General features: G+C 53.0%; 1 protein-coding gene across 1 annotated transcript; it reads right to left on the bottom strand.

Annotated features, from left to right (window-relative positions):
- Positions 1-197: 197 nt before the first annotated feature.
- On the bottom strand, positions 198-11,098 carry PGC (progastricsin). Its single transcript, XM_044776662.2, is given in 13 exon segments — positions 198-1,805; positions 2,522-2,624; positions 3,452-3,599; positions 4,185-4,226; positions 4,228-4,302; positions 5,686-5,836; positions 5,839-5,884; positions 6,311-6,441; positions 7,293-7,410; positions 7,826-8,033; positions 9,476-9,546; positions 10,818-10,903; positions 11,062-11,098. Coding segments are annotated over 13 exon segments (1,392 nt in total). The 3' UTR covers positions 198-1,629.
- Between the last annotated feature and the right edge of the window lie 4,794 nt (positions 11,099-15,892).

The following is a 15,892-nucleotide window of genomic DNA, read 5'->3' as shown; positions in this document are numbered from 1 at the left end:
CCCGCCCCCGCGACTCCGCCCCGCCCCTCCCCGCCCTGCCCCGCCCCTCGTCGTCCCGCCGCGGCGCCCGCTGGGAAGCGTAGTCCTCGCTGCGGCTCTGCCAGGCACGCCGGGATTTGTAGTCTCGCTCTGTGGGCCCAGGACTGGATACAGGGACTTGGCCTTGAGCTTGGAACCATCCTTCCGGTTCGTATCTGCCCCCTTTTCAAGTTTTCTTTCACCTCTCAGGCAGTGATGTCCCGAACCAGAGATATACCCTCTGGCCTGCCTCACCCCAAGGAGAGGCCTGCAGCAGGCTGCCTTTCCTGAGTCTAGGAAAGATGTAGGGTCCCAGATGGTGCGCTGTTGCCATAGAAATTCCTCCATGCCAAACCTGTTACCCTCCTGGTTTATAGTAGGGTACCTGAACTGGATCTGGAGCTTTCGCCCTTGACCCTGAGCGTAAGGGACAAGGTTAGGGTCAGCTAGTCAAGGACAAGGTGAAAGAAATATGAGTGTAGAATGGAACCCACCTCCTCTCCCATTATGAGTTTTCCATTTATACTGCCTCTACACTTGGGCCTCATCAGTCTGAGCTTGCTAGTACCCCCCACCAACATCAAAAATCAGATATGTTCTGATCTCCTTTCATGTCCACTTTCCTTGTTGGAAGTTACAGGGTCCTGAACCATCATACTCTGCTTTCTCCTCCTCCTCCCCATCCCATGCTGCCCTAGCTTTCTGGATCTTTTGCTGGATGGCTCCTAAGGAGAACATGGATGAAGTCCAGAGGGACAAGACCTCTTGATCAGTTGGTTAGAGCAAGTGGGTTTGATTTCCATGTGATTCAAGTAGCTATTCCTCCTACCCACCATTGAGGGCCAGCCCTTCTTCAGATACAAGCCCTGGGACATAAGGGTTTGGATGAAAAGAAGCTCAGCTTAACTCCGCCTAGACCTTCTGAAGTTTTCCTGGAAACAGGGTCTGGTGGCATCACCCTCCTTGCTAAAGGACCCATGACTGTTACAAGTACACAGAGGCATCCAGCATTCCTCAGAAATCTCCTAGTGCAAACTTATCACAGAGAAGGAGGCGGAGGCCTAGGCTGGAACGCACTGGACTCCTAGTCATACAGCTAGTGGACAAACATGGAGACATGCGTGTGGACATGCATGGGCTAATTCTGCTTGTACTTTTGGGATATTAGGTCAGCAGAGCATTCCAGGTTGAGTAGGGCTCCTTTGCCCATCAGAACAGAATGCCCTGCCTTGTGCCACTACCCACTGTCTTCCCTCTCCAGGGAGAAGCTGTGAAGAGACTCCGAGGGGTACAGGGCCCATCCCCAAGCCTCACCTTATGCTCCAGTTCTCTTAGAATCTCAGTGACCCATCCAGAAACCTCCTAGCACCTCGGGGAGAACGTGGTCCAGCAGAGGCAAATCTGCCCCTGGCTCTCTCTCTCCCATTGCCCTACAGGCCACAACTCCCCTCTAAAAACCATGAGCTGGCCAACATGGAGAAGAATCATCTATTAGGAGAGAAAGTTGAGAGTCCAGAAAAGGAAGGCTGAATCCAAAGAAGCACAGAGAGAATCCCCTGCAGGGTGCGGGGCCGAGAGGAAGAAGAGAGCTCAGGGGGCCAGGCACTGAGTCTAGGTGGCAGTGGCGAAACCCACCCTGTTGTTGCCCATGCCGTAGACAGAATAGTAGGACCTGAGGAAGACGTCCCGGAGGACTCACAGGGGCTGGCCATTCTGGGAGGCCAAGTAGGTGGGTTTGACCCCCACAGTGCAGTAGCCATTGTTCTGCACAACACAACCGGGCAGCACTCATTCATTCACTCACATGTGGCCAGGGCACTGCTCAGCCCCGAGCCCCGGGCCAGAGGCACAAATGCAGAAATGAATGAGACAGGGGCTCTGCCCTTGAGGACTCGCAGGCCAGCTGAGTCACCAGCAGGCGGGCTAGTGAGAGAACATTTCTGGAATGGGTGAATGCAGGCTGCAATGGCCGTCTGCAGGGTCTCCTCTCCCTGTGTTCCCTCCAGCCTCCCTCTTGCTCCCGATTGGGGCAGGTCAGCCTGGTGGTAAAGCTTTCAAGTCAAACCAACCTGCATTCAAACCTTAGCTTCACCCTAACTAGCTATATAGCCTTGGGTCACTTACTTAACCTCTCTGAACTTCCAAGTTTTCACTTGTAGAATGAAATTTAGAACCCTCCTCATCGCATGTTGTGACAATTAAGTGGGATAGTGTTGGCAAAGTGCTTCGCACAGCTGCTGACCCTGGTAAGTGCTCAACAAAGAGCCCAGTGCTTCTCCCCACCAATTAATAATAATAATTAATAGTAGATGACATGCTTCTATGTCACAGCCTCGTTCCAGCGAAGGGAATTTAGAATCAATGAATGGGGAAAATAAGTCAGCGCTGCGAGCAGTCGGGAAATGGCACAAAGTGAGCAGACCGAGCATTTCTGGCCCCGCCCCCCTGCCTTCCTCCCACCCTGACTCGTGTCCCTCCTGGCTCAGCCTGCAAGGACCACGACTTAGGTTGAGGATGTAGGAGGAGGGTGGCAGAGAGAACTGCACACCACTGATGATAAAGGAGAAGGTGGGCAGGTTCTGGGTGCTGTTACAGTCCACAAGAAACTGCAGAGAGGAACAGGGCCCACCTGAGAGTACCTGCCACCCCCGCTACCCCAGCCCCTCTAGTCCCCAGCCTGAGCCCCAAGTCTGCTTTTGGACTTGAGGTTGCAACACTAAGGGAAAGTCTTGTGTAAATCCTGCTGGCGTTACACATTTGGACTCACGCACAGTAGGTGGCATTTGGGGACACCTGAGCATCTGCCCCCTAAAAACATTAGTCTTGCCTGGATTTCTTCATGAGAGATTGAAATCTATGCCCCTTCTCTGCGAGTGTCTTCTTAAAACACATAGGTCTGGAGAAGGAGTAGCCCAGCAGCCCCTCAAAGTTAGTGGGATGCACGAACTAGGCAAACACTTTGCTGGGCTCAGGAGAGAGGCAGAGCAGCGGGCACGGCCCTGTAGAGGTGAGGGGCTGTGGATTTAAGGGTTGCCCCTGTCTCTCACTGGCTTGGCCCCCAGGACTGTTCTTTTGCTCTTACTCCGAAGCCCAGCAAGTGTTTAACCTGTTTCCTCTGAGGGGCTGAAGCTCAGAGGAAATTCTGCCTAGCGGTAACCTCCCCACAGCTCCTCAGCACAAGCAGCTGGCCCCCCCCCCCCGAATCAGCCTCCAGGCCCCCAGGCTGCCCCCAGCCCCAGCCATCCCAGTTCCCTGCACCCTACTCCCACCCCCCACCCCCCCCCACCCCCCACCCCCCCCCCCCCCACCAGTGCCTTGGGGCAACTAGAAGCTTGGAGGCCGAGAATCAAGCTATTCCTGTGCTCCCAGGAGAAACCATAAATGCCTCCTGGCTGGCCTCTCCTAGGAAAGAGGATGCCTCCACCAGACACACCTGTCCGTACTGGTCCTCCTGGGTCCCCGTGGCCTGCAGAAGGGCACTCACATATTGCTGGGGCACAATGAGCAAAGATGTACCTGTGTCCATGATGGCCTGGCAGCCCTGGGAGCACTAGCAGGAGGCCTGGCCACCAATGAGGAACCTGAATGGTGTGAAGATGAACAGCCTCAGCACCCTCCAACCCAGATCAGCTGGCAGGTAGGCTTTCCCCACCACTGAGGGGCAAACAGCTACAGCCACAGAGTCAGGGTGCATCTCAGGAAGGTAAGAACTTTGCAGAGGTCAATCCAGCCATCCACCTGCCTCACACCATACCAGAGTCTATCTAAATGGCCATGGAATCTGTTTCTAAAAAAGTTCCAAGGAAGATTCTAGAAACACTGAAAGCCACAGCAACTGATTCATTGTAAGTACTTTGAGCAAATTAGTTCTCACTGCACTCACATCCCAGTTTCTAATCTGTAAACCCATAGGGTTGGACTAGAGTCTGGAGTGTTTGGGATTCCGAGTCCTGCCCCTTCCTATGTTGCCTCCATCTCACCCCTCTTCTCTAGGCTGAGCTGGGTCTTGAATCTCCAGAGGGCAGCTGTGGCTTTGTAGGGGCAGGCCTCAGGGGTCCTCTGTCCCCACCCCCCAGCAGTACCTGGATGTGTGTGTGTGACGTGAAGTGCCTCAAAGCCTGCTCCAAGGAAGTGCCCACATCCCCAAAGCCCTGCCACAGACTCACTCAGCACCGATCTGCCAGTGGAGCTCCAGAGTGATGGGGGCCTAGGAGATGTGCCACGTACAGCCTGTTGTCCACACCCTCAGAGGTGACTGCTCCCCCGTCCTGAGACCCCTGCTGGCTGCAGGAGGTGAAAGGAAAGGTGAGTCAGGGAGTGGCTGTGGAAAGGGACTTCCTTGTTGAGCAGTCACCCTCAGAGGAAAACAGAAGTCCTGCTCTGGCTCCAGACCGGGGCTCCCTGAGGCAGAGCCATGTCCCCCCTCAGACCGGGGCTCCCTGAGGCCAGGGCCGTGTCCCCCCTCAGACCGGGGCTCCCTGAGGCCGGGGCTGTGTCCCCCCTCGGACTGGGGCTCCCTGAAGCAGGGCCATGTCCCCCCTCAGACCGGGGCTCCCTGAGGCCAGGGCTGTGTCCCCCCTCAGACCGGGGCTCCCTGAGGAAAGACAATGTCTCCCCATATCTCTGACTGGGGCTCCCAGGCTGAGCCTATCAGAATTCCCAGTGCCTCAGGCTCCCAGATTATGCTGCTCCACAAAGTCCTGCCTGTGGGGAAAGCACTGGTTGTCTGGCCCCTCCTCCTGACCCCCTGTTTCATTCTCCTGTCCCTTCCACTTCGTGCTGCTAGTGCACTGTGTCACTAGGAGCCTGACCTGGGCCCAGCTTGTTACTTTTCTGCTGGGACTGAAGGGAGGTAGAGCCTTGGTGGAGAGGATGGAGGGACATTCTGTGTTTGTTGCGGAGGCCTCGCCTGGTAGCCGAATGTGAGCGTGGAACTGGATGGTGCTCCTAAAAGCCAAATTCAGAGTAATTGTAAACAGAGGTAGAGAGTAAGTCAGCAACATTAGTAACAGGGTAATATCATAGAAAGTCCCACTCAACTGATTAAACTCCAGATACTAGATGCTGCCAATCTCTAGAAAGTGGTTGGTTAATTCTGGCGAGGAAAAAAGCAAAGTCCATCCCAGGCCACTGACCCTCTTCCACCTCCCTGGGTCCCAGGCCCATCCCTGTAAATAACCTGCATTTACTTGGTAACTTGTTAGGGGTCAATGGCGGACCTAGCCCAGAAGACTCCAGGACCTGGCTGGAACAATGGATCAAAGGAGATGAAGCAATAGATTACCATACAAAGAGGTGTCCCGATGGAAAATGTTTGGTCAGAAGACAATGAGTTGACTGGGGCGCTGGGCAGGAGGTAAATCCAAGAGGTACTGAGAATCAGCAGCAACACTCACAGCAAAGCTCAGCTAGAAGAGAAGAGATTCTGTTGTGACCAAGAAATGCAAAGAAGTCAGAGTGGGTGGGGACAGAGGCAGGGGTCGGGGAGAGGGGTGGGGTGCGGGAGGAATCAGAAGCCCAGGAGGGAAGGCCCTAGGACAGCAGTGGCTGGTGCCAAATGCCTGCTGGGAGGCCTCCAAACCCCAAAGCATTGAGCCTCAGTTGTCCAGGCCTGGGGCGGGGGGGGGGGGGGCGCTGGGAGTTGGGGACCTGCAGGCAGGTCCTCACTTGCTGAGGTAGACGCTGAAGACTGGGCTGGTGAGGGCACCCTCCTGCAGCAGGCCCTGTAGGGCTGTGGTGGCCTCACGCATGGCCAGAGCAGGGTAGGCCCTGCTCGTGATGCCTTCAAACTTCAAGTAGATGAAGTTGGCCCCAGCCCGTTCTCACTCAGGTTGAACTTCTGGTTGGGGGCATGGATGCTCTGGACCTGGAGGGGCCACAGAGGATGGGAGGTGACAAGTGTAACTTCGCTCCCCATCCCACACTCCCCCAGAGACCCCTCAACACTCGTTCTTCATCCCTCCCTCACTTTTGCTCCTTCCCCTCTTGGCAGGTCCTGAAAGAGCCGCTTTCTCTTTCAAGTAGCCTTCCCTGATGGCTGAAGCACTCGCCTTACCATCTCCTTCTTCCCCAGGCTTTCAGCTCCTTAAGGAAAAGGACCTGTCACCCCATTCATCATGATTCCTCAGTGCCTGGCACATCATGGCCCCAAGTGAGGGCTGGAGGAGTGAATGAATGAGCCTTTATTATACTATTTCCTGTCCTGTACAGTAGAGCACAAGGTGTTTTTCCATATTCAGGGTGTCTGGCTCAGTCTCCCCATCAGACTCCGTGTCCTGGCGTGGGGAGCGGCAGACAGCATCACTCACCATCAGAGTGTGAAGAAGCCGGTGAGGCTGCCGCTGCCATACCGCATGCAGCGAGAAGGTCTGTCTGTTGGCAGAGTGGGTGAGGGCTGCCTGGGATTGAAGTGGGCGTGGTCAGCTGCAGGGTGAGGGAATTCTGGCTGGCTGGTTGGGGGCTATCCAGCTGTCAAGCCTGTAGGGTTTCCCACCTGTCTCCCAGCCTGTGCTCACATCCTGGGACTTCAGCACTCCCCAGGCCACCCAGTTAGGGGTAGCCAACCGAGGTTCCTGGAATTGGAAGGTGCATGGGAGCTGGTCAGCCTTGGCTCCAGAGCCCCCTCTGACTTACAGACTCTTGGGGTACCCTAGGACTGTGATCTCCCTGTGGCGGGTTGCATGGAATCCATCTCTGTCTTGCTTGCCCCCAGCAGATCGCCTGGCACAGAGTAAGTGCTGAGAAATTACTCATCAGATGAAGAAGTGAATGAGGGTCTGGGGCATCCCTGCATTCCCCCGACCCTCACCCAGTCAAGATGCTGCCGTGCCAGGATCCCAAGATAGTATAGGGCAGGGCCAATGAGGAACCCTCTGGACTAGAGGGGTCAGGACCCAAACCCCAAGGCTTCGGCAGGGACCAGGGCAGCCTTAAGAAAGTAAGTGAACATCGCCAGTCTCCAAATACAGGTTGGGGACCACATCCTGTATTGTTCTCCCATTTGCCTTGGAGAAACTCAGTGAGAACTTTGTAAAGAGTGGAGCAGAGTGGGGTGGGCTGGAGACATGAAGGACTATGAGCAGAGAAGGTAAAGGGGCTACACAGCTCCAGAGCCAGCTTCCCTCTGGCTTAGGTGTGCCGTGTGACCCTGGACAAGTCCCTGGTCCTCTCCAGGACCGAAGCTCCCCCCAGCAATCCCTATTGCTTGGCCATTTTCCAGAGGGTGTCAGTGCCCTGCCTGCTCGCTGCGCTCCCCTGCCCAGCCCAGCCCTCACTGCGGGCCTGGCTCTGGCAGTAGACAGAGGGCACCCACAGGCTGGAAGAACCCGTATCAGAAAGGCCCAGGAAGTTCTGTGGTGGGGTCCCAATGCTGGTCTTGCCAAAGCAGGAAGCCTGGGGGGACATGAGGCAGTCTGTTAGCTCTGGAGGGATCCAGGGAACATCAGGCCCAGCCTCCTCCACGGACAGAGCAGGGGAGGGACCAGCCCCTGCCCTACAGCCCGCACCAGAAGCAGGGGCCTGAGCCTTCCTTCCATACTTGCCCAGAACCTACAGACCCTCAGCCCATGCCCACCCAGGGCAGCTAGCTGCAAAGTTCTCTCAGTGGACTGAGCTGCCAAGTGAGCAGGGGCCCTCCCGTGCTCTGCCCAGGGAAGGCAATCTGGGCTGGCAGGTCTGAGAGAAGGGAGCAAGCTACAGGGGACGGGTGGGAGGGTGCAGAGAGGAGGGGTGCAGCTCATGGCCCTGGCCTGGCCCTCAGCCTTTGGCAGCAGGGAGAGGGGTACCCCCGGGGAGGGTCAGGACGCACATCCTTGTAGGCCATGGGCTCATAGGCCACGCCGAGGTCGCCAAGGCAGTACTTCCGGACGGGGCTGTACTTCTGGGTCCTCTGGAGTTCCTTCAGTAAGCCCTTTTCCTTCGTCGTTTCATGGACGGACTTTACTTCTCCAGGGGGACTCCACAGCAGGTTGGGGGTCAGGGCGCTTCTAATAGCCCTGACCCCCAATCTCTCTCCACTCTAATGTATGCCTCAGTTTCCCTGCCACTCTGTCCCCCCATATGTGTCGCTTGTGTGTGTCTGTGTGTTTCACTCCTCCTCTGTCTCCGTCTCTGTCTCCATCTGTTTCTCTCTGTCTCAATGTCTCTTTCTATCTCTGTCTCTGACTTTTTCTCCCTCTGCCTCCCTCTTTCTTCCCCTCTCCTTCTCTTTCTCTTTTCTTTTCAAAACTCTTTTCAGGACTTGCTCCAAGATTCAGAAAACAATGACCTTCACCCATGCATGCCCCTGCCTCCCATCTCAAGGGTCCTCACCCCACCCTGGTCCTCTTCTGTCAAATAGCCCATAAATTCCTTCCCAGGAAGGGGAGAGGAACTCCAGGCATTGTCCTTTGAATATGTGCATTTTTAAAAAGGTTTCCGAGATGGCCAAGTTCACCCCAAAGAAAGTCCTCTTGTGTGGTGGCCCTCAGGCACCCCGCTGGCTGAATGTGACAGACAGAGCATGGGTCTAGGGGAACACGGCTAGACTGGGACTGAGAAGACAGGATCCTAGTTCTGCCCCTCCTGCTCATTGTCTGCCTGGGGCCAGTCACAGCTCTTCTCAGGACCCCAAGACAATGGGGAAGCTGGCCTTGGTGGTCTGGAGCCCGGATCAGCTCTGGAATTGGGAGTTATGAATTGTGGGTTTCTGCCCATGTCACCCTCATTCTCCTCCTCCCAGACCTGCTTGCTGTCATTGCCTAGGGGGTCTCTGCTGGTCCACCCAGGCCTTGCTCCAGGCTGCGGAATTCCTTGCATTCTCCAGAAATTCTCTGCTAAACCCATCCACCTTGTTGCCTCATCCTAACCACCTCTACAGAATTTGCATATTAAAAGAAGTTTCTGAGAGGAGCCATCTCTTTTCCCAGGAATCACTCTTTAATGATGGAAGAGCAGCAGTGTGGCAGGCCAGGAGCTCCCGTGATGTCCTGTGAGCCATGCCACCTCACTCCCTTTCCCCTGACACCTCAGCATATGGAGATTACATTACTGGTGTTTCTGCTTGGATGATTTTGGCATCTGCCAAATAAATTTGGGGCCTTAAGGAAATTTTTAGCAATGTCTCCCTACCCAGAAATATTTGTTCCCTTCGGTGGGAGGAAACCACACCTGCCATTCAGGTCTGCTTGGGCAGTAGGACCCCTACTCTCTCTTTCGCTCTCTCTTTTTCGGGTCTGCCTTTTCTCATCAGATGGGGGAAGGGATGGTGCTTCTCCCTTCGACTGGAGTTTCCTGAGGGCAGAGGCTCTATCTCCTCCCACCTCTGGGTCCTGTCCTACACCTGCTCAGGGAGCCTTCTCTGCCCCTAGCAGAAATTCCAGACCAGAGATAGATTGGGTGTCTCCTGGCCAGGCTGCCCCTCGCAGGGTTTCAGTCTCCTGCTCAAGCTGCTGCACCACTAGCCAGGCCACAGACTTACCTGACCTCTGCTGCCTCCAAGAGCTGAAGGCCGAAGGCCACCACCGTCCACTTCAGGACGCCGATTCCCAACTGGCCGCAGAGGAAAAGCTGCTCCAAGTTGTGTGGTCACCGTGGAGTGAAGGCCTGGGCACTCCCTCTTCCTTTATACCCCGGGATCTGGTCCAGTCCCTGCCTCCCTTCCCTGGGCAAACACGACCTCAATCCCGGGTGTACCCTGTGCTCCGTGTATCAGTTGTTTCTGTGTGTTTTCCATCTCGATGGTGGCCGCAAAGGACTTTTCATCTTATTGACTTTTTAATACAAGCAGTGGAGGCCAGGAGGTGTGCGCGATAAGAGAGAACAAAGTTGCCGTGAGATGGAGCAGTGAAGACCACTTCTTGTCCAGGACCCAGAAGTTTGACAGGGGCATTTTGGGGTGAGGGCCATGGGATCTATAGGCAGGTGTCTCATCCTCGGTACTATTGACATTTTGGAACAAATAATTCTTTGTTGGGGGGCTGTCCTGTGCCCGGTAGGATGTTTAGTGGCACCCCTGGCCTCTACCCACTACATGCCAGCAGCAGTGCCCCAGCTGTGACAACCAAAAATGTCTCCAGGTATTGCCAATGTCCCCTTGTGGAGCAAAACTGCTGAGCACCACTGGTCCATGGGTGACGTGCTCGAAGGTCTGGCTCAAGTCCTGGTTCCCAGGACCCCCAAGCCTTTGAGGGGTGCAGTTGGGGGGTCTGGGGATGATGGAGTCAGTAGCTAGGATGATGGTAATGATAATGGCGGTGGTGAGGGTGGTGCTGATGGTGGTATCATTAGCCCTGATGCAGGTGGTGCAGCTGGGATGCCAATGGCTGAAGTCCAACCTATTTGGGGCAGCTTCAGAGGCTTTCCTGGTCAAATGGGGCATTTGGAGAAATTCTCATCATAATTCAGCAAGTACTCAGGACACACCCATAGTGTAAGCCGCACTGGCTCCTGCTTGTGCCTCTCACACTCATCTGGAACAACAGGAGGCCTGGGCAGGAGCATAGGAAGAGGGGACAAGAATGCCCTTGCTTCTCTTCCTCATTGTCTCTCTTCTCCTGCCCCATGGCGACTCTACCCCCATCTTGAGGTCTCCTAAAACTCCTGTGTCCCCCATTACCCTTCTCCCAAGCCCCCGTCTACCCTTTGTCCTGCCCCCAAGTCTGATCCATCATGTGCCTCTAACCCTCGTCTCCGGCAGCCCTGCTTCCCAGCTACAAGCTTCTCATTGCCTGAAGTGACCCGAGGCTGACCCAGCGCCCGCTAACCTGGCACAGGAGAACCCCTCATTTTGGGGTGAGTGGAAAAAGTCCCCATGCCAGTACCCTGTCTGTCACCTCATACCCTGCACTCAGGGCTCCAAACAGATTTGTCAGGCCCTTGAGCCCCAGGCAGAAGGCCAAGACCAGGCCTGCCAAACACCGATATAATTCAGCCAGTGGGGGATTTTCCACTCTGGCCACCACCACCCACAGCCTGGCCAGAGCCCTGGAGCCTCCCCTAACCCTATGATGGAGGGGAAGGAGGGACCTCGAGGTCTGCCCAGGCCTGGCACAGAGAGGGAGGTACCTGCCTGATTGTGTCTGAAGGCCAAGTCAGCTCTCATGCCTCCCTTCTGTCCCCAGGGACACGACGGACTCTGGGGTGGAAGGCAAGGTAGGGAGGGAGAGCCTTCCCTGGGGTGGGAGGGTCTGCAGATTTGGAAGAGCAGGCAAAAGAAAGTCATAGGATCCTTGGAATCTCGCCAACTCCTATGAATCTAGCAGAATCCATGGGATCCCCTAAGTCTTGTTAGGCCTACCAGACCCCCCAGCATGAGCCTCCAGGGACCCTTTCTTTATCTGGGAGGACCCTAGCAGTATGATGGCTGCCAGGCTATCCTTCTCCAAACCCCAGTCGCACTACATCCCTTCTAAGTGTCCCTGGCCTACTGCATCAAGCCAGGGCATCCTGATTGACTGCCAGGCCTTAGGGTCTACAGCCCCTGCCTACCCAACCTGATCTGACAGCTCAGTCACCTCAGTGTCCCCAGACATCCCAAGTCCTCGTCTGCCCCTGGTCTATCCCCGACCTGCCCCCCCAACTCCCGACCATACCTAGAAAGCCCATTTCTCTCCCTTCTGCATGTCCAAGTTCTGCTCAAGGACTCTTTTCCTAGAGCCAGGATGTGCAGAGTCTGAGGACACCTTAGAAGTCATCCAGGGCCACCTCCCACCAAGGACAGGAGCCCCAGGACGCCTGACCCACTGGCTGCTGCCCAGGTTCATCTTCTACCCCTAAATGCTGCACGCCCAGCTGGCGCCCTCCCCTTGGTGCTGGATCCTATGTGGTCTAGTTGTTTCCTGGGGTATGGTTCCTCTCTCCACAGACTAGAAGCTCCTAGAGGCAGAGGCTGCAGCTTCCACCTCCCTGGGCCTGGCCTGGAGCTCAGGAGTCCTGAACCGTAGATGGAACCCAGGGGATTGCTCTCAATGGGGCTTCGTTATATCTCCCGCACCCCATTATCCCACTGCTCTAATTTCCACCCCACGCTCCAAAAGGATCTTCTCAAAATCCAGGGCCTGGGATCCTCTCATAGTGGTGGTCTCCCAGGAAAAACCATTTTGTCATCACTCTCTGGTCTCATCTCCCTCTAAGTACCACCTGCCTCAAAACTTGTCCAAGTCCCCGTGACTAACTGAATAAAATCCAAACTGATCGCCCTGGCTGTCAGGACACGCTCTGTCTGGCCCCTCCATCATTTCCAGCTCGTCTTCCACCACTATCCTACGCCTGCGCTACCCTCCAGCCATAGCGACCTCCTTGCTTCCTCCCAAGGAGGCCTGTTGCTTTCCAACCTCCATGCCTTTATCCATGCCGCACCCTCTATCCTGAATACCCTTCCCAAGCATCGCCACCTGCAAAATCTTATTCTTCAAGACCCAGTACAAATGCCACAAAGCCTTCCTACTGTGCCCACCTACTCTCAAATGGGCCTCTGCTGCAGAAGACTTTGCCTTTCCTCCCCTTGTGGTACATATTTCATTCCATCTTATATCCCAATGACTTGCCCCAAATCCTACTGCTTGTGACTAACAGAAGAGGTCTCTTCCTGCACATAGCTCCTTAATTAGCTCATTGATCTTTCAGAGTGTCTACAAAAGTGACACTGGTTGCTGGGAGTGTGTCAAGAAGAGATGGCAACAACATTGCACGCACATTGCCACTGCTAATCCTTCACCCTGGAAGACATCACTAATCAAACATATCGCTCTTGCCCATAGTGCTGAGACATGGCCTTAGGATTCTTACCAATCTAGTGCACCATTCAGCCATTCTCAATCAATCTTGAATTGACAATCCCCAAGACCTTTAATGGAGGGGTTTTTAAAAAAATTCTGGATACTAAATTTCATTTAGAATTCTATACATATACCACTGGTTAAAAATCAAGGCAACTTGAAACGACAACTATTTGTACCATTCTAAATTTTCTTCTAGCTCTTAATGTACACACAGATTGTAATGTAGCTGTAATCAGTGTGTAAATGCAACTTCTGTTCTGCTCTTGTCACTTAAGATTAATACATACACATTTCTGTGCATTGCGATAAGCCACATTCTTATCACTCTCAGTGGCGATGCAGTGCTCTATCAGCTTGGGTTACTTAGTCCTATTCATGTGGGTTAATTCTGATTTCTCATTTCTATCAATGGCACTTGGGCTCACAAGCTAAAAATCATCCAAAGGAAGAGAGTAGTGAGCTCCTCATGATCGGAGGCACTCAAGCAGAGGCTAAAGGAGCAGCTGTTGAGGAATACTGGTGGAGGGGTCTCTTGCTGCAACTCTTGTGAGATTGGGTCAAGGATCTGAGTTCCTCTGTGTGCTCTCATCCCAGAAATAAGCTCGCGGAGCTAAAAGACCTCCCCTCCGCTGGGGGACAGGTACTCTATAAACTGGAAATCTTTGGCAGCTATCTTCATGAATTAAATTATAGCTTCAGCTATTATCTTGGTTTTATAGTTTTTTCCTTAAATTTTGCATGTCGTTTATACTTACATCATTAGTTCAAGCAAACCTATTGGGGACAGACTGGACCTGAGATTTTTCTTTTCCAGTTCAAGGATTTATGCTTTTTTTCTTCCTATTTTGATATAATTTTCAACTTACAGAAGAGTTGCTAACATAGTATAGAGAGTTCCCGTATACCTTTCATCCAGAATCCCCTATGTTAACATCTTACGTCATAACCATGGTATAGTGATCGAACCCGGGAAATTCACCCTGAGCTAATACTGTGAGCCAATTGATAGACCTTACTTGAATGTCACCAGTTTTCCCACTAGTGTCCTTCTTCTGATTCAGGGTCAAATCTAGGTTCCCACATCACATCTCGTCATGTCTTCTTAGTCTCCTCCAGTCTCTGACAGTTCCTCAGTTTGTCTTTTATGACCTTGCTACTTCTAAAGTACTGAACAGTTATTTTTGTAGAATGTCCCTCAATTTAGGTTATTCTGATGTTTCCTCATGATGAGGCTGAGAACATGAACTTGAGGGCGGAAACCACAGAAGCGATGTACCCTTCTCTGTGCATGATATCGGGAGGTACGTGTTATGGATGTGTCTTATGACTGGTGATTTAACCTTAGTAGCTTGGTTAAGGTGAAGTTTACAGGTTTCTCCACTGTGCAGTTACCATCTTCCCCTTGATAAGTAATAAGTAATAAGTATCTTCTCGGGAGACACTTTAAGACAATGCGAGTACTCTGTTCCTCACCATTCTTCTGCCCACTAATTTTAACATCCATTACCGCTTCTGGCCTGCAACGGTCATTAGGTGGTGCTTTTCTGTTTCCATCATTCCTTCTACATCGATTAATTAGATTAATTAGAATTCCACCGTGAGGAAGAGCTGAGTTCAAGGTTTTAAAATGGACACTTACTCCCAAAATATCTCATCATTGAAGGCATGCTAGGCAGGCTGCTTTACATTTGTTTAATCAGGCAACCCTCACAGTGATACCACAAGATAGGTTACCTTATCCCCATTCGACAGAGGAGTCCATTTTATCCATCTATATCTCAAACAGCTGGATTGCGTGTATAAACATTTAAATAGATAGACTGGTTGCTTTTTCTCTGGTCTATTGATTAATGTACCTTTGCTTGCGGACAGCAGCTTGCTTGTCTGGCTTAGGTGGAAAGGGGGATGCACTGGATGGATGGGTGGGTGGATGGATGGATGGATGGACGGGGAGGCTTGCCACATTGCAACCAGCTGCAGGAACAGGAAGGATGGGGCAGAGCCTCAGGGTCAACTGGAATCTGGGATGCAAATACCACAAGGACCTTTCCTCTGCTTCTCATTCCTGCTTCCCTTCCCCTCCCCTCCCCTTCCCCTCTCCTCTTCTCCCCTCCCCTCCTCTCCTCCTTTCCCCTCCCCTTTCCTCCCCCCTCCTCTCCTCTCTTTTCTCTCTCTCTCTTTCACTGTAGGCTGGCTTTCTCCACATAACTGACGACCAGCAGTTGAGTTTTACATTTCCCGAGAAAGAATGAAACCAAAATACCCAGGAAAGCTCTCTGATTGGCCCATCTTGGGTCAGGTGCCCACTCCTGGACCAATCAGTTGTGACCAGCAGGCAGGGCCCTGTAAGAACTTGGCAGCTCCCTCAGGAAGCATTTTGAAGGGTGTAAACAGGAGAAGTCTCCAGAAGTAGGGGATGTTTCTGGGAAAATTATCTCAGAGCTGTCCATGCAGATTTATTTCTGATGACATATTCATCCACCCCTCTTTGCACATTAAAGAATGTGATGGAGACGTGTGACACAGAATTGACTTCAGAAGACCAATCCCCATCACTTATTGACCCTTTGACCCCGACAGTTCACTTACCCTTTCTGAGCCTGAGTTTCCCTGACTGTAAAATGGGGGTAATCATCTGCCCCACAGGGTTGCTGTAATAACCCAATAAAGCCCTGACTATGATGTGCCCTCAACAGCCATGAGCTGAGTCAGAATCTTTTTCTTTAAATTGGGCAGGAGGCTGAAGAGGATAAAGGACCTTTGGGGAGGGCTGATAATGTTCTCTTTCTTGACCTGAGTTCTGGTTGCACGAGTCTGTGAGCTGTTACTCATGATAGGTGCACCTCAATTACAAGTTTTATAAAGTCACATTTTAAAAAGAAGAAAGAGGGCCAGCCCAGTGGTGCAGCAGTTAAGTTCACACGTTCTGCTTCGGCGCCTGAGGGTTCGCCGGTTTGGATCCCAAGGGCAGACATACACACTGCTTGTCAAGCCATGCTGTGGTAGGCATCCCACATATAAAACAGAGGAGGATGGGCACAGATGTTAGCTCAGGGCCAGTCTTCCTCAGCAAAAAGAGGAGGATTGGTGGCAGATGTTAGCTCAGGGTTAATCTT

Source organism: Equus asinus, chromosome 8, assembly GCF_041296235.1.
Source record: "Equus asinus isolate D_3611 breed Donkey chromosome 8, EquAss-T2T_v2, whole genome shotgun sequence".
In the NCBI taxonomy this organism is placed as follows: domain Eukaryota; kingdom Metazoa; phylum Chordata; class Mammalia; order Perissodactyla; family Equidae; genus Equus; species Equus asinus.
The sequence above is the reverse complement of the archived record's forward strand: the minus strand, read 5'-3'. Positions and strand labels throughout refer to the sequence as shown.